At 46.2% G+C, this 19,115-nt stretch overlaps 1 protein-coding gene across 3 annotated transcripts in view; it reads left to right on the top strand.

Annotated features, from left to right (window-relative positions):
* RABL6 (RAB, member RAS oncogene family like 6) overlaps positions 1-19,115 on the top strand; it is a 418,930-nt gene that overhangs the window by 347,707 nt on the left and 52,108 nt on the right. For all 3 annotated transcript variants that reach the window (XM_078642071.1, XM_078642072.1, XM_078642073.1), the window contains exon 11: positions 17,978-18,181. In XM_078642071.1, coding sequence (XP_078498197.1) covers positions 17,978-18,181 — 204 coding nt within the window. The remainder of the gene's footprint in view (positions 1-17,977; positions 18,182-19,115) is intronic.

Here is a 19,115-nt window from a genome sequence, read left to right as displayed (position 1 = left end):
TAACCCGTCCACATCCTGCTGAGGGTGTGAACGAGGGACTGCCAGGTGATCCACAGGAGGGTAATGAAGATTTTCTTAAAATTGTATGGGAGACACTTAAAAAGCTCTTAGCACCCCTTGAACTCCGACTCTCACGTATTGAAAATAACTTGCTAGAGATGGATAAGACAATTGTTACACTAGCTAGTCTTAGCCTTAAACAAATGGAAATTAAAAACACACTGGGAGTCGAGAGTACACCACAGGCTCTAGCTGTATCATCACCCGTTCAGCCCCTGTCTATAACTAGGCCTATACCAAAACCCCGTACAAAGGATTGTATCCCTGCAGTTATCATCCCACAAATTAATGCCCCCCCCCCCTCGTCCTGCACAAGGCATTACTTCCACAAAATCTAGAACTCGGGTCGATGTCCGCAAACCTATTAGGACTGTGATCCAAAGGACATACCCCCAAGGTCCCAGAAACACACACAACTTTCGCGGGGGTTTCATAGATCTACCGCCTGATGCTAAGCCATACGTTGTAGTGTTAGCCGGTGTGCCTGCTTTGGAGCCACAATCCCAGGAGAACTTCTTGTCACTAAAAAATAAGGTTATTCATTGGCTGAACACAAATAGACAGTTACCAAATCATCTAACTAGTAACATTCTAATGGTACGTAGGGTACCTTGGGTAGGCCCAACACCTAAGTCCATCTTGGGTGACTGTATTGTTGTGTCTTTTGCCGATCCATGTACAGCGCAACATCTATGCTCATGGGATGTACAAGGCGAAGATGCAACAATTGTTGTTAGGTCTCTAACCTTTTTTTATCCCCCCCGGCAAAATCTAAATTTAGAGGGGAAGTGGTCATTAGTCCAAAACACTGGGAGGGGCGGGAGAGGGTATGGTTGGCAAGGCCATAATCGCAGGTGGGAAGGGGCACCAATGTCCAATCAGTTTGATTGCTTGGAAGACATTGATTAACTTCGGAAGGCAAATGTTTCCATACACGATCTGGAACACACTTCCATCTCTGTGACTTCTATTCCCACCCAACCTGAATCACGTTCAGATAGTTTTACCTCCATAGAAGGATCTCAAATGGACCCAAGCCTTGTGATCAATCCTATTGAGATTAGGGTGGAAGATGTAAGTCTACCAGAGGCCTACTCAGGTTGTAGTCAAGCAGGGCCACTTAAATTGGTCTCCTGGAACATAGCCGGGTTAAAGAACCGTTTGGACAATGATGACTGGGCAGAATTCATCGACACCCATGACATTGTCCTATTCCAGGAGACCTGGGCAACAGTCCCTTTATTTAGAGCGGGGTATCTAAACCACTATAAGCCTGCAATACAGGGCCCAAAGGGTAGAGCTTCTGGAGGACTGGTGGTGTGGATTAGAGACTCTCTGGGGTATCAATCTACGGAAATCTTAGTAGATAACCCCGACCTCCAATGTTTTAATCTAAGCAAGGGTAACAACGAGAGCATTGTTTTAATTAATATCTATGCCCGCGGCTGCCAAGGTGGCCGTAAGCAACCGATTCTGAATTCCCTTGATCTGCTTTTGAGGAACTTAGGCTATGATCATTTTATCGTGGTGGCAGGGGATTTGAACTGCTCATTCGAACCCATTCTTAGTATAGATGAGGATGTGGGTGTCGATGTGGACACTGCTTGGAACATTCCGCCTTTGACCATAGGCAAGGGTGTCAGGGGAACTGAGGCAGCCTTGCATTGGCTGGGATTTTGTATGGAGTGGGGGTTGCGGGCAGCTAATGGGCGCACAACCTCTGACAAGCACGGTCAACCCACTTTCAACAACGGGACCAGTACGAGCCGAATCGACTACATACTGCTTAAAGTTGACTTTTGGTCACTTGTGGTAGATATGGTGGTAGAGGTAAGGCCAGAGAGTGACCATGATCCTCTGATACTGAGCCTAAGGGTATCTGATATGGGAGGGAGACCCACTGTAACAGCATGCCCGATATCAGAGGCCATCTTGTGTACTGATAGAATACGGGTAAAATGGCCTAGGGTCATAGCAGAACCTCTACTTATCAAAGAAATTGAGGAGGTGGTAATGAGAACAATGGGTAACATGATGGACCTACAACCTACCTCTGGGGTTGACTCCCCATTTATTGAACTCCATGAGAAGTGCTTTATGGAATTAAAAAATTTGTTTACCAAGCCATCAAGGTTTAAGAAAGTTAATACTCCTAAAAGGTGGTATAACAAGAAGTGTAGGGATGCACATGGCAAATTAATTGTTGCAGTTAAATCTAGGGCCACTAATGATATCAGGAATGCTAGGCTAATTTATAAACAGGCTTTATGGTCAGCCAAGAGGGAATGGGACGACCACTTTTGGTCTGAACTCCTCTTGGCGTGTAATTCGTCAAATCAAATGAAGTTTTGGGAGACTATCAAATGGGGTAGGGATCCGGACTCCCAAATACCTGTTAATTATGTCTCTGCTTTAGATTGGGTCGGTTTTTACTCTGCTCAATTTGAAGACATCAGTGAAGGGCCATCTGTACAGAACGAGCCTGCATCGGGAGTTCCTCTTACTGTTGGTGCAGCTCTCACCTTTTCACTTTTAAACACAGAACGTGCCTTGGGCACCGTCCAGTCAGGGAAAGCACCGGGATTGGATGCCATCCCTGCAGATCTTTTTAAATCGAACCTCGACGTATGGGTCTCCTATATAACAATGTTGGCCAATGCCATTGCAGCTGGGGCCAGGATCCCTGAATCATGGAAAGGGGCTGAGATCTTACCAATATATAAAAAAGGTGATCGCACGTTACCAAATAATTATCGCCCCATAAGCCTGATAGACTCTCTTCAAAAAGTAATCTCTAGGATGGTCCTTGTAAGAATACAGGGATGGATAGACCAGGAAAATATATTATCCCCCATGCAAGCATGGTTTAGATCAGGCACCAGTACCATAGATCAGGTGCTTAGACTTACTATGCTTTACTGGAAGGTTGTTTTCTTGGGAGGAGGGGTTATTTATGCTGCATTTGTTGACCTTAAGTCGGCTTTTGATTTGGTGCAAAGAGCAAAACTTTGGGATTCACTGAGACGTATGGGTTTACCTGTTGAACTCCTGGATATAGTCATGAGACTTCATGAGGACAACTTCGCCCGAGTGAGATGGGGCAAACAGGGTCAGGTGACTCACAGATTCCCGGTAAACCGTGGGGTGCGCCAGGGATGTGTGCTGGCCCCCACCCTGTTTCTCCTCTTCATCAACCAGGTCGTCAAATTCTTCTCTAACACTCAGACAGATGCACCTTCTTTGGGGGGTCTAAGTACCCGATGTTAATCTTTGCTGACGATACCCTGCTTCTCTCCAAAACCCGTAGTGGGTTGCAGACAGCCTTGAATAGGTTTGCAGAGTTTTGCAGGGTTAATGATCTACAGATTAACGTAGATAAAACAAAATTCATGGTCTTCAGTAATAAAAACCCGATCTCAAGCTCTGTTAGTTTGAATGGCGTGTTGATTGAACAGGTGAAGGTAATGACCTATCTGGATGTGACCCTGGATTACCAACTTAGTTGGAAACCCCAGATTGAGGCATTAAATCTCAAATTCCTTCGTCTCACAGGTTGTTTACTAAAGGAACAGAAGAAATCATTGACCAAACGTATTGCCCCAGCATTAAAAATTTACGAAGCTAAAACAAAGACAGCTACCCTGTATGGTGCTGATATTTGGGGCTATAAGGATTTGTCTACTTTGGTTAAAGCCCAGAATAAGTTCTTGCGTAATCTGGTGGGGCTTTCCACAGTCCACACCGACTAAACCATTGCTGCTAGATTTAGGCTGTAGACCCTTAAATGAGTTGGCCCGTTTTCGCCTGGTGGCATTATGGCGTCGGCTCTGGTTTACCCCAGAGCTTAGCCTCTTCGCCAATGAATTGGCGGAGGTAAAAGCATTGTTGGGTGCCGCAAGAATTCCCTGGTTTAAGGAAGTTAAACACACGTTGTTTCAAATGGGGTTACATCACCTGTGGACTAACCCTGGGAGTTCTATTTTTCCATCTAAACAAGACTTTAAAGACCTGTTTTGGGCATCCGTTAACCCAACTGCAGTTACCCAATCATTAGACACCAACTTAACAGGGCACTTTTTGACTCATAAACTGACACCCTTTCTTGAGCCTTATTGGGATGTGATTTGTAAAACTCTAGATAGGAAACTGTACCATCAATTCCGCGTTGGATCACTCCCCATCAATGCATTTACTACTAAGTGGTCAGGTAATGCAAATAACAAATGTCCCTGGTGCCCGGATCATGTAGAGCGCACTGGCCATCTGTTTTTTGCTTGCCCAGCCTATCAAGTGTTGCGCTTAAAATGGCTCCAACCCCTATGTAGTGGATTGAATAGCAGGGGACACCTCGAAGCTCTGTGGAAATTTCGTACTATTAGATCTGAGCTCGTTGGGGTTGGTGTAGCCAAATTCTTAGGCGGGGCCTGGTTGACTCGTATTAGAAAATTGAATACTTGATTAATTTTAAACAACAATGTAACAAGTTCTCATATTGTAAAGTCTTTTTCAAATGTTTAATAACTTTTTTAAATAGCGATGAATGCCCTATTTTAATATTTCATGTATTGTATGCTGTCTTTTATGAATTTTATTTCGAAATAAAGACTAATGAACTGAACTGAAAGCCTTTTATAGACGACATTTCCAGTCACAATGCCTTCCTTATTTGTGAGGTGTCATCCTGTGGAAGAAAAAAGCTGCCTCATATGCACTCCAGGTGTGTTTTCGAAAACAAATGCAACAAGCATTGGCATAGCCATAAGGTCTCACCTTTGGGACCTTATAAGTGTTTAGCCATGCAACAGTTGATGTTGTTGTACCAAGGACATTGTGCTGGATAACCAAACACTTATAAGGTCCCAAAGTCGAGACCTATTGGCTATGCCAATGCTTGTTTTGCATATTACTGGCAATGCTGAAGGGCATCTTCTTTGCTTAAGTAAGTGTTTAGCATTAAACGGGTTTCCTTCTGCATAACTTTGTTCAAATGGCACAAGTTCCCATTTTTTTCTTAAGCAGAGATGGGCAGATAAGGAGAAAAAAAGCCTGCTTGGTGACTCAATGCGTCCACTTTCTAGAGAGATACAAGTCTGCCCTGAGATGGTTTTATAGTGGCTGGAACTCTGTTTGGGACTCCACAGTACCAAGGATAGGAAGAATGGTATCACACACTGACTCCACCACAAACATCAGTAGGCTATTGGGTGAAGTCCTATTGTGCTAGGTCAGTGGTTGTTTTATCACTACACAACTATGTCTATCTAGGTCACTGGCATCCGACAAGGCAGACAGAAGCAGTAAGTGAGGTGCGTGGATTTGCTATAGAAGTGATTAATAGGGCACCAGCCCTCTCACTGCCGTCAGTAGTCACTGATATGTTCCGGTGCCAGACTCATTGTGGTGAAATCAGAGACAGACAAAAATACAAATGGACTTTAAGCAGGATGGAGCAGCCTTTCTATGCTCCTTAGACCTAACAGAGGGGAACTGAACGACCAACAACCCCTTCAATGGTGCAAAGTTGCCCAATAAATATTCCATGGTGGGGCTGTAGGTAACATCTATGCAGGAGTTAAGAAAACAGCTAAACTGGACACATAACTTTAGTGGACACCGGATGCAGCATCAGCAGGGATTATGTAGATCTGGGGCATTCACAACTAGGTCTGTGGCAGAAGCAAGAGGCCTGCGATTTGGTCTGTTGGGCATACACAGCACAGTAGAATAGACAAGACTGTAATCAGCAATGGGTACCTGTATCAAGGCAATACAAGATTCTCCTCTCGATCATTAACTACAATTAGGAGTTGTCACACATTGCAAGGTAAACAGGCTATATCCCGTTTCCTGCACAGTAGATGACTGATCAAAACTGGTTTTGCTCAAGTGCGATATAACGTGCAGTGGTGAACCAAAGCAGCTAGTCACGCCACATTTACCCTTTTTCAGATGTGTGGAGATAGGAACAAGGTAGCTTTGCATACCTACAAAGTAAAGACTACTGGGGCGTCAAGCAAAAAGGAAAGCATAGAATCAATGTCTACGGCTTAGAATCTCAGAGACAAGAGATGCTGCAGCTGACACAGCAGCAGTGTGTGGGCTCCTGGTATGCGCGGGCAGTACTGCAAAGTACGTTGAATTACTGAAAAAAATACCAGAGAACGGAGGAGCTTGCAGTTGTGGACTGAAACCACAAAAGGAAAATCATTACTTTGTGATGTGTCAGAGCTGAGTTTGTCCAAATGCTCACATGATATCAAATGGCATTTGCTAAGGCGTACAAGTGCAACATCAAAAATGTAATGCTGCTTTGCGTGTGAAAGGACAATTGCTCTACAAAAGCGCTTGCATTAGTGTAGCTCTCATATGAAAACAAGTGGTGGCAAAAGTGAAAGCAGCTGGCGGCCAAGTGGTGGCAAAAGTGAAAGCAGCTGCAGCGTCCCACGAGTGGTGCGCGCGCTTGGGAGAGCAGTCTTCACTTGCTGTTTTCAAGCACACTTCTTGCGATTGAGAGCAACCGCCAACTAGAATGCACACCGCTGCTCGCTCCCGCAAGGTGGATGTTAATGTAAATAAAGCTTATATAGCGTTCAGCTGCCCCAGCAAAGGGGCGTCGCGGCGCTTACAGCTACAAGGTAAGGGACGCATGAAAGCCAGGAACAAAGGGGACGCCAGAAAAACCATAAGTTAGGCTAACGGGAAGAGGAAAGTCTTGATAGCTTTTCTAAAGGCGAGTAAACAGTCCATACCACGGATCTGCTCCGGCAGGGAGTTCCACAGCCTAGCTGCCAGATAGCGGAAGGAGCGCCCTCCCACCCGGCTTCGCTTTACCCGAGGGACAGCGACCAACTGCCGGTCCGCCGACAGTAACCTGCGTGTTGGAACATACAGAGTGAGCAAATTGCTCAACAGGCTGGGGTGGGTGGATTTCAGAATTTTAAACGAAAGGCAGAGTGCTTTAAATTGAATCCTACTCTCCATAGGAAGCCAATGCAGCTTCCGGATAGTATCGGCAGCGGAGCAGAAACATAGGAGACCTACAAGCGCTCTAGCTGCGGCATTTTGGACGCGTTGTAACCGGCATATTTCGGCCTTGTTAGCCACAAGTAAAAGAGAGCTGGCATAGTCAAGGTGTGAAAGAATGGTAGCCTGTACAATCAGCTGACGTGTAGTGGGATAAAAAAAATTCAAAAGGGGCTTAAGGCCCCGCAGCAGGACGAGACCGGTGCCAGCAACTTTCCTAGTGTGGTCCCGGATACTAAGGGAAGCATCCATCCAGACCACAAGATTTTTGACCAAGGTGTATGGCGTAGGGACCGTGCCCAGAACAGTTGGCCACCACTGCTCGTTCCAGAGATCAGCGTTCTTCCCCACCAACAGGACCTCGTTTTGTTGGCGTTAAGTTGCAAACAGTTGGAAGCCATCCAACGCGCCACAGGCGCCATCCTGTCTCTGAACCTAGAGGCATTAGGCGATGAACCTTCCTCCAAGGTGACAACCAGCTGTGTGTCGTCGGCATTGGAGACCATAGCAAGGTCCCATTGCCTGGCGACCGCAGCCAAAGGTTAGACGTAAAGGTTAAACAAAACCGGGCTCAGGGCTGAGCCCTGGGGAACTCCCTGATCTATGGGTGGGCCTGGGAAAGAAACGGAGCAGCAGACACTCTGAAAGATCTCTCGGTCAGAAAAGATCTGAACCATGCGAGGGCTGACCCGGTCACTCCTGCTACCTCAAGCCGCTGCAGTAAGATGTTATGCGAGACCGTGTCAAAGGCGGCACTAAGATGTAAAAAAATAAGTGCCGCACTTTGACCGTCATCAAGATGCCACCACAAGCACAATTGTGTGCTTGAAAATGAGCAGAGCGACGGCTAAAGGCCCTCATATGCAGCGCATGCGCGCTGCGTAGGTGAGACCTAAAGAGGGCCCTTAGGCCCTCAAAGACGGAGAGGGCATCAGACTTCTTTGGAAGCTAGAAAAGGACTGCCGGTGGTGAGCAGCAGAGGAAGTGAATAGGACTAGGTTGGGGGGGGGAGGGGCGAAGTTATTGGGGTGGGGAACAACTGCGAATGGCTATGGAAGTAAAGGAGGCCTCTGAGCAACTGTTATGTTCTTGGGAATAAATCCGTAAACAATTCTTTCTAGGAAAGACGGTGGATGAGGTGGCAGGAGAGCAGAACAACACAGAGCACGTAGGGTGCAGGAAATCTTTGAAGGTAGAAGCACTCAAGGGAGACACCAGAAAACACAAGCACACTTATGGAGTGCTGAAAGAAAGAAAATGATAGATCCCTGAATGTGAGCAGGGGAAGATACAAGTCCTCCAATTAACAAGCATTTACAATGCAATGGTCTCGGCATTGTTAAAGTTAGAGCTAGTGGCATTGCTCATGACATTATTTTTATTTGTTTTTGTTTTTAAAACATATAAATAAATGGCATTGTCATTTATAATGCCAATAGCTTAATCTCTCGCAAATGCGAGACCTATTGCATTTGCACTCACACAGAGCCACACACAAACCCCCCCACACACATATAGAGACACCCACACAGAGCCACCCACACAGTCATTCACATAGAGCCACCCACACACAGAGCCACCCACATAGTCACCTACACACACACAGAGCCACCCTCACACAGACAGAGCCACACACACACACAGAGCCACACACACACAGAGCCACACACACAGACACAGAGCCACACACACACACACACAGAGACACAAATAGAGCCACACACATAGAGCCACACACACAGAGCCACACATACAGAGCCACACATACAGAGCCACACACACACAGAGCCACACACACACACACACACACCGAGCCACACACACATATACACAGAGTGACACACACACACAAAGACAAACTGAGCCACACACAGACACACACAGACACACAGAGCCACAGACACACAGAGACAGACACACAGAGCCACACACACAGACACACAGAGCCCAACACACACAGAGGACAACACACACACACACAGAGCCCAACACACACACACACACACACAGACCCCCAACACACACACACACACACACAGAGCCCACACACACACATGGAGACCAGCACACACACAGAGCCCAACACACACACACAGAGCCAAACACACACACACAGAGCCACACACACACACAGACATCCCTCAGTCTAGGTCAGCCACACGCCCATCTCTGCCCAGTAACGCCCCAGGAAACAGAGGCAAGAAAAAAACTATGACAAGCAGGGAACGATCAGAAGCAGGGAACAGAGGCAAGAAAAAAACGATCAGAAGCAGGGAACAGAGGCAAGAAAATCGAGCACAAGCATGGAACAGAGGCAAGAAAATCGAGCAAAAGCATGGAACAGAGGCAAGAAAATCGAGCAAAAGCAGGGAACAGAGGCCACAGAGCCACACACACAGACACACAGAGCCCCACACACACAGAGCCCCCCCACACACAGAGCCCCCCACACACACACAGAGCCCCACACACACACACACAGAGCCCCCCACACACACACACAGAGCCCCCCCACACACACACAGAGCCCCCCCACACACACACAGAGCCCCCCACACACAGAGCCCCCCACACACACACAGAGCCCCCCCACACACACAGAGCCCCCCCACACACGCAGAGCCCCCCACACACAGAGCCCCCCCACACAGAGCCCCCCCCACACAGAGCCCCCCCCACACACAGAGCCCCACACCAACACAGAGCCCCACACCAACACAGAGCCCCACACACACACAGAGCCCCACACGCACACAGAGCCCCACACGCACACAGAGCCCCACACGCACACAGAGCCCCACACACACACAGAGAGAGACACACACACACACACACATACACACACACACACACACACACACACACACACACACACACACACACACAAACACACACACAAACACACACACACACACACACACACACACACACACACACACATATATCCCTCAGTCTAGGTCAGCCACACGCCCATCTCTGCCCAGTAACGCCCCAGGGAACAGAGGCAAGAAAAAAACGATGACAAGCAGGGAACGATCAGAAGCAGGGAACAGAGGCAAGAAAAAAACGATGACAAGCAGGGAACGATCAGAAGCAGGGAACAGCAGTAGGGAACAGAGGCAAGAAAAAAAAACGGACAGCAGCAGGGAACAGAGGCAAGAAAATAAGGGTACTGTAAAGACCGCTCTACTGAAATTATCGGATTCTATAGCCATGGAATTCTAGTGGTTTTACTGGTTGGCTCCCCGGGCAGCAGTTTAAACAACCCTCCCCCTCCCCGTTCCCCACCCCTTTTCTAGCACTTAACACTTCGCGGCTGAAGGCACAAAGGACAAATCTCTTGTGCCTGGGAAGGCACCTTCAAGGCCCTCTCTCACCTAAATCTTCCATCTTGGGAGAGTCCCTCTGAGAGACCCTCTGTGAAGGCTTTCACTGGTGGCAGTTAGTGTGCCTCTGGGAGAGAGCGGACAACAATGGCTTTTTTGGATTACTTACATTTAAATAAACTTTACAGGAATCTACAAAGTACCGTGTTTTGTTGTGCATCACAACAAAGTTCAATCCAGCAACCTACCCCGTCATTTTACCCACCGTACAAGCACTTTATACAAGTCCAATGAAAAGCTCTCATATAATGAACATATGTTGTAAATCACTTTTTTGGTCAAATATTATAAATTAGTTAATTGTAATGCTTCGTAGTTATACAGCACCTTAGAGCATGCCTTTTATGGCTAACTGTTATTGTAGATTCATAAAAGTTGTAGAGAACCCTCATGCATTGTGTGTTAAACATGGCTTGCAAAGATTCTGCACTTCATGGTGAATTGTGATTCCAAGTCTGCAGTAGTTATAGAGAACCCCTCATGGTCAAAGCTTATTTATACGTTTTAACATCACTTCGCTATAAAGGACTTTCTAACAAACGCTTTACGGCGTACTGTAATTTTATAAATGTAAACGTTACAGAGAACCCTCATGCACTGTTAAGGGGGTCCGCAAACAAAGATTTACCGCCGGGGAGAGCGGGCGCTTCCAGCAACTCGCACCCTGCTCCTGACTTACCAGCCTGTTCCGGCAGACTGAACACGGGATTCCCGCTCCCGCCATTGCCCGAGTTGGATGGCCGCCGGCTTCGTCCCTTGCACATTTGCGCTGAGGAGAGTCGCTGAAAAGACGGACGGAGACTCCCAAGCGCCGACAGCAGGGTGGAGATTGACGCAGACTTTTCTGGATTCCACCGCTAACCCGGCTCTACCGCTTCGAGGGCAATGCACGAGCTATTGTGGCTGAAACTGAGTAAGCTGAGAGGCTTCCCTTGGTGAGCATATTGCGGTGTGGTGTAGCAGCTGGGCAGTTGAGCGGATTTAGACAGCCCTGGCATTCTGTTGACTACTATTGGATAAGCGTGATGTGCATGGAGCAAGCAGTAGTACGAGCCTCCCCACTTTTTTGAGCTAAGCAAGAAACTCTAAAAGTCTTATAACAAGCAAGCTCCGGCTGATCACCACCATCTTTCTCCAAGGCGAAGCAGAAATGCCTCGGAGAAACCACCGTCATTTTCGGGATTGAGGGGCGTGTTTTTCGTGTTCTCCTCTTCCCATTGGCTGGAATGTAAAATTCCAGCCAATGGGAAGAGGAGAGAAAGAACCTACAGAAACACGCCCCTCAATCCCAAAAACACGGACTTGAACGGACAGACGCCCCTCTGCTCCAATGGCTGGCCTCCGTTTAGGAAGCCAGCCAATGGAGAAGAGGGGCGGGTTCATGCCCTCTACTCTAAGACATAAGAACTCGCCGGCAAGACTGCTCAAGCGCACCCTACGCAGGCCGAGACCTAAAAAAGGATGGTAGGGAGGCTGTTCTCGAGGGGTTGGGGGGCTAGGGCGGTAGGTCAAGCACAAGTAGAAAAGGGCAAGCCAGCCAATATGAAGCAAGCACATAGGAGTGGCAAAGGCAACCAATGGGAATCTTTAGGCGGACTGTAAGGCTTTGATATGGTTCACAAGTGGTATTTTGCAAACAGTTAGCTCAGAAGTGAGACCTAAAAACTTTAAATATTTAATCCTAGTTCCCATTATTGCTTCAAAACAAAACCATTATGTGAGGCACCTTTCAAATATCTAGGATAGTGGAAGCCCTTGGAGCCTTAAAATTCGTATAAAGTATCCCTGTCAATTTGCACTTTTTTTCATTACATATCATGTACGCCGTATTCAAATAGATACTTCCAGCCACAGATTCATCACCTTTTGAATATCCCCAGTAATCCAGCTGCATTCCAGAGCCTTTAGAGAAATCAGAAGATAGGGATACCTTCTCCCTCCTATCTGGCATGAACACCCTAGGGCTCCCTCAACTGGTTAACTCCCCCACGCATGACGGCGGTCATACTTTGGACGGCATTTTCTCTAACCTAGAGGGTTTTCACATAACGGATAGCCTGCCACTTACATGGTCGGACCATCATGCAATTCTGGGCACAATCACTACTAATGAAGCTATTATGGCTAACGTACCCACTTTCAGTCGTGAACCTTTTATGGCTTGGAAAGATATAGATAGCTCTATTTTAAAAACTCGGCTCTCCAACTCTCAGCCTATATTATCCACTGATCCCAACACAGCCACCAAGCAATTTCAGGACTGGCTGGGTCTTGCCACTAATTCACTTGTACCCCTTAAACATGCAACAAGAAACAGATCGACCCCCTCTGCTCCTTGGTTTACCGATGAGCTTAGGGACCAGAAACAACGCTGCAGGAATAGGGAGAGGCATTGGCGGACGTCGTACAACGAAGAAAGTAAAACCTGTTATAAGGAGATGCTTGCCAAATATAAAGTTATGATCGCTGAGGCCAAGAGGAAGTACTTCAGCGAACGGATAGAGCAAGCCAAGAACTCTACAAAACAGCTCTACAATACCACCAAGCATTTAGCCGGATACTCCCCCGACCTAAATCCTCCCCCTTCTCAATCCCTTTGTGACGCATTGGGAACCTTTTTCTTCACTAAGTTAATGATATCTACACCGCATTCTCCGCCAATAATAATATCTCCTCAACAACCACTTACTTCAGACCTCCTGTCTCTTTATTTACACAGTTTAAAGACATCACAGAGGCTCAAACAGCGGATATTATCTCTTCGATTAAAACCGGCTCAGCCTTAGACCCATGCCCTTTTAAAATTCTTCCTCCAGTAATGGATATCTTGTTACCTGCCATCACTCAAATCTGTAACGGCATGTTCAGATCTGGGATCTATCCGGAAATCTTGAAAAAAAAACTCCTTAAACCACTCCTAAAAAAGCCACATCTTGATAAGGATGACCTGAAAAATTACCGACCGATAGCCAGCCTTCCATTCTTGGCAAAAGCAGCAGAAAAAGCGATGAATTCACAGTTATCTGAATTCATCGTGGAACATCACTTACTGGATAACACCCAATTTGGGTTCCGTAAGTTCCATGGCACCGAAACCGCCCTGATCAAAGCGGCGGATGACATCAGAGTCATCCGAGATCAAGGAGGAACAGCAGTATTGGTGCTACTTGATTTATCTGCAGCCTTCGACACGGTCAACCATTCGATCTTGGTCGATCGTGTCGAAATAATGGGCATCCAACAAGCAGCCAAAGATCTACTGGCCTCCTTTCTGTCAGGCAGAACTCAGGCTGTCACTCTGGGATCTTTTCAATCGACTAATTTGTCTCTGCCATGTGGGGTCCCACAAGGCTCATCCCTGAGTCCGACACTTTTTAATATCTATGTGTCGGACCTAGCCAACATCATTCGAGCACATGGTATGAGCCTTACCTCCTATGCAGACGACACTCAGTTAGTCCTGTCCATTAAAAATAATGGACAAAAGATGGCCGAGAGTTTCAAAGAATGTATGCAGGCAATTGGATACTGGATGGCCTCCAATTGTCTAAAACTCAATTCCGATAAGACGGAGGTTGTCATTTTTGGACAACTTACACCAAAGTGGTCTCCCGCTTGGTGGCCTGCGTCTTTCGGAACCCTGCCTAAACCCACCTCCAAGGTAAGGAATTTGGGAGTTGTTTTTGACGACCAGCTCAACTTCGTCGCCCATGCCAACCAAGAAGCATCCTCGGCGTTTCATAAACTACGCTTAATAAGGAAAATCATCCCCTTCCTCCTTGAAAGTGCCGGGAAAACTCTGGTAAGCTCTCTAGTGCTGTCCACCCTGGACTATTGTAATGGTCTTTTTGCTAATGCCCAGATCAGGGTATTTAACAAAATGCAAACAATACAAAACGCGGCAGCAAGACTACTTGCCAGAATTCCCAAACATAAGCCTGCCACAGACTCTATCAGAAAACTTCATTGGCTTCCAATCAGAAGCAGGGTTAAGTTTAAAACCCTCTGTATTGTATACAAGGCACTGCATAAACAAGGACCTCAGTTCCTTAAAGACCAGCTGATCCTCTACCGTCCCCCTAGGGTACTGCAATCCTCTACTCTCAACGACCTAGTGGTGCCTCGTACCAAGACTGTCTCCTGGGAGACCGTCGGTTCCTGGCTTCGGCCCCAAAACTGTGGAATACCCTACCTCAGTCAATTCGGACCAGCCCCTCTCTCTGGTCCTTTCGTAAACAGCTAAAACCCTGGCTGTTTAACCAGTAATATCTTAGATCATACACAGCCAGTGGAGAATCTGATGCAGATGTCGCAGCGCCGAGACGCCCATGGGCAATTGTTCGGGCTTTATCAAATTTCATAAATAAATAAATACATTTCTATAATAATCCTCTTCAGCTTTGAGAAGTGGCATCAGGCAATGTTGTGCTACCTTGTGCTGCTTCATCTTTGCAGACATTATATTGGGACCTGTATATATACATCACCTGTTTGCGCTGGTGTCAGTTGCTTTCTTTCCATGCCAACCGGCATGGATCCAGTGCCTCAACTGGCATTTGACAGCTTGCAATTTTCTTGCATTTTTCCCCCAAAGGTGTGCAGAAATGCCACCTAAACCAGAAGGGTTTAAACCATGTGTTGCCTGTACACGACAAATGACGTTTACGGATCTGCAGAACTATTGCTGCTGGTGTCTTGGCTTCAGCCAAGACTCAGTCATTTTCATCATGTGCCAAGATGAACAGTAAGACCATTCATGGAAGCATAATTAATTTTTCTGTCGCATAGATGCGTTAATCAAAAATCTTGTCCAGTTGGAGTCTACGGTGTGGTGATCCTGGTTGCTCTTATTCCCAAGGGTGTTCGCTTGATTGATCCACCTCTAAATCAAATAAGTTGAAGCAGTCATAAGAATCATAAGAAGTCCAAGAGTGGCTCTCTTGGCTTGTGTCAGGTGCACCACTCTGAGTCACACGATACACCAGGCACCTCTAGGCCAAGAAGTTGTTCCCCTCTTGCACCGACTCCGACCTAGATTCTTCTGGATCAGGTGGTATTGCCAGACTTTCTCCAACAGCTTCAGCTAGCTATGGAGAAAAATGTTGGGTTTCACACCAGGTCTCTCTGGTGCAACGTTGTGCCCCATGGGATCCAAGAGGACCGTCAGCTGATTTACTGTTGGTGGATCCATCCTCAATGTTATATGTGCCTCTTGACCTTGGTCCGAAGTAAATGACGATGCCAGTTCTGGGCCCATCGAATCCAGACCAGAGATCTGATTATACTGTCACATTCTTAGGCCAGTGCTAGCACTACCACGAGAGTTTATGCTCAATCGGAGCATGATTTTTCTAGGGAAGAATATCTATTGAAATATTTCCTTACACTTGGGATGATATTGTGGAAGATTTACAGAAAGGATTTGTATGACACTTAACCTGAAATTGAACTGGCATCACCTAATCCTGCTATGCCACCGAAGAGACAGTCTCCTTTACTACAGTTGTAGGGAGAGCAGTGGAATACACTGATCTTATTTTAGCTACTTGAGAGATACACACTACTTTGTTGACAGAAGTGTTGGACCCAGCCCATTCCTCATTGAAGCCCTTGTTGCCATGTAGTGAGGCACCTGGACGAAGCCAGCATCTTACCCACCACTAAATAGAAAAATTGTGAGAAGGCGCAAAACTTCTCCTGGGCAATCGGATATATATTTACAACATCCAATGCTTGAAATCCTTGTGGTGTAGAGGTGGATGCTTGATCACAGTTGGACTGCGGCAAGCCCCTTTCCCTACCCCACCCAGAGTTGACGATTGTGACAGATGCATTGTTTCTGGGTTTGGAAGGTCATTTGGGAGAGGTGGAAATCAGAGGACTCTGAACTTCAGCAGGCACTCTCCTCCACATCAACCTACTGCAGTTGTGAGCGAGTCACTTGGCACTAAAGGTGTTCGTTCCGACATTCAAGGGGGAACGGCTGCATGTTCATGCAGACAACACAACCATCATGTGTTATTGCAACAAACAGATGGAATGGGGTCATGGGCTCTTCACCTCTAGAAGTAAGTGAACGTTCAGGGCACATTTCTGATCGCTCAGCACCTGGTGGATTCTTTAAATAGCAGGGCAGATGATCTCAGGTGACATTGCCATGGAAATCACGGATGGCAATTACACTTGGAAGTCTTACACTTCGAAGTCCCATGCACCCTGTTCTGTGTTTAGATTCTAGTCGAGGAATATGCACACTGGTCCCAACCATTTTGCTCTTAGGGCTCTGCGTCTGGGGCTCGGACAGCCTCAAAATAAACTGATGTCATCGCTCAGTACCCCATAATAGCGCATCGAGCTGCTACTGAAAAGGTTCCAGATACAGTCTGACACCTAGTGATTATTCAAAGGGTGAGGACTCTGTGGCTAGATAGATTCTCTACTAGAAAGAGCATTACCTAAGGTAAGTAACTTATTTGTCAAGGTGAATAGTCTTGTTCAGTAAGATCTGTTACACTGGCCAAAAAGCAGGGCATAGGAGCTCATTCCACCAAGGCCACGACTTGGGCATTTGTAAGTATGTTCATGAATCTCTGCTGCCTTGACAGTTAGATCGAACTAGAGGGTCACTTCGCTTGCTCGGTCCTGCAGGACTTTTTAGTTTGTGTCCACTCCCCAGACCCTTCACCTTTGGGAGGTGCTGCTTTGGTATCTGTGCTTACGGTGAGGAATCTGGTGTAAGTCAAATCTGAAGGACAAGTTACTTAAATTTGAGAATCCTTTTGTGGTGTATACTCTTAACTGCAAACTCCTTTCCTTTTGATTATCACTATGCGCCAGACTACAGTCCGTGAGCTACAGGTCACACAGTAGATGAGAGATGTCTCCAGCTGTGCAAGTATATGGTAATAGTCTGCAAAAACAAAAATAATTTGACACACATGGCAAGGTATCACAGTATTAATGGGAAGTGCATAGGGGAGTCTCTATACCAGTACATTGTGGTCTAGAGGTTGACATGGTTGCCATTCGTGCCTGAAGCCTAAAGAAAATCATGTGAGAAACATAATGTGTAACATAGTGTACCCAACAGTTGATGGTAGGAGTTTGCATTGCAAGGGAATCTACTCTAGAAAACACTGCAAAGTTGTAGTTACTGGTGAGTAATATTTTCCGATTTGGAAGCACAGCTTTGTGAAGCTATCTTTTGTGTGTCTCTGACCAAGCTACAATAGTGGTAAGAGGCATATTTCCTCTTACCACATTTAGGAGCAAACCATTTGGCTGATTTTTCCTTTTTGTTGCCGTTGTGACGTCTGAGTTGCGAGGGTGTTGTTGTTTGATGACATTGGAAGTTCAAATGGCAGTTATGGGTTATGGGTTTTTTTCTGTTTCAAGTGAAACTTAAATTTCTCATTGTTTTACAGTATGTGATGTCAGTTACTTCTTCAAAATAGACTGACAACTGAGGATGCACACAGGTAAATTATATTGTATTTATGTTTTTCTAGTGAGGGCGAGATCCTTGGGGGCAACCCTATGGTCGCTGGCTTTCAAGATGATCTGGATCCTGATGATCAGGCAATTGAAAAACCCTCATCACTAACAGCCCACATTCCAAGCAACAGTGTTGTACTATCCAGCGAGGAAGAGGAAGAGCCAAAGGTGTCTGTTATGACTGATGAAGATTTTGACTGGGATCTAGAAATAAAAGGGTACGTTGAATGTGATTAGGGAGGTGGGTAAAGAGGTGATGCTGATGTTAGAGCTGGTGACTTTGACCAAAAACCTTTGCTACAATTTGGCCTTTTATATCTGTGATATGTTAAATTTAGGAGATGGGTTTATTTATGCATGTACACATTTCACAGCTGGCAATAGCAATCTTGTAGTTATGGTTAGCTCTCATTTTCATTTCAAAAGACTTTTATCATGTGCTTATAACTTTGGTACCATTAGATGAATCTGCACAATGCTTGGTAGTAAGTGCGAGTGGCTTCCTTTTGACAAGCAGTTTTATGCAACTCTGCCTGAGCTTGGGGGCGGGAAACAAATGGCAGGGTTAAAAAAAGTAGTGTTTTTCCATGTCAGATACCATAGGAATTTCTACTTTCAACTACAGCCAAAACTGCTAGACTTCAGTACAATACATCTTGCATAAAACTAAAACTCCTTTTTTTTATGTTGTGGCTGCCATTATGAATGCATGGCACAGAAGTTTGCTTACAGAAAAAAATGTTCTGAGAAGTTATAATGGAGCAGTGTGGGCATTCTTTGGCTCCAAGAAGGAATGCGGATTCTAGAGTCTAGAGCTTATGAGTCCACACCCTTAAAAAATGAAATAAACAATAAATTTTCTTTTTCAAGCAGAATTTGTGTATACCAATAGCTGATTTGATTTGTTTTTTATTAAAAATGTAACCTTTTCTGGCTGCACAGTTGTGAATCTTGCAGAAATGTAGGGCACATGGTCTGTTAGCAGGGTCTGCTGCTCATGGTCTTTTGCGATTCCCTGTGCCCAGACTTTACATTAGAGGTTGGGCATCTGGCCTGACTGCGGTCCAGGCTCTAGGGGCATTCCTATCTGTGCACCGCAAAGTGTTGTCCACACGGGGGGTTGGGAAAAGTGGACTATGAAAACATGTGCGT

This window comes from Lissotriton helveticus, chromosome 5_1 (genome assembly GCF_964261635.1).
Source record: "Lissotriton helveticus chromosome 5_1, aLisHel1.1, whole genome shotgun sequence".
Classification (NCBI taxonomy): Eukaryota; Metazoa; Chordata; class Amphibia; order Caudata; family Salamandridae; genus Lissotriton; species Lissotriton helveticus.
Note: the sequence above shows the minus strand (reverse complement) of the source record. Positions and strands in the feature narration are given on the sequence as shown.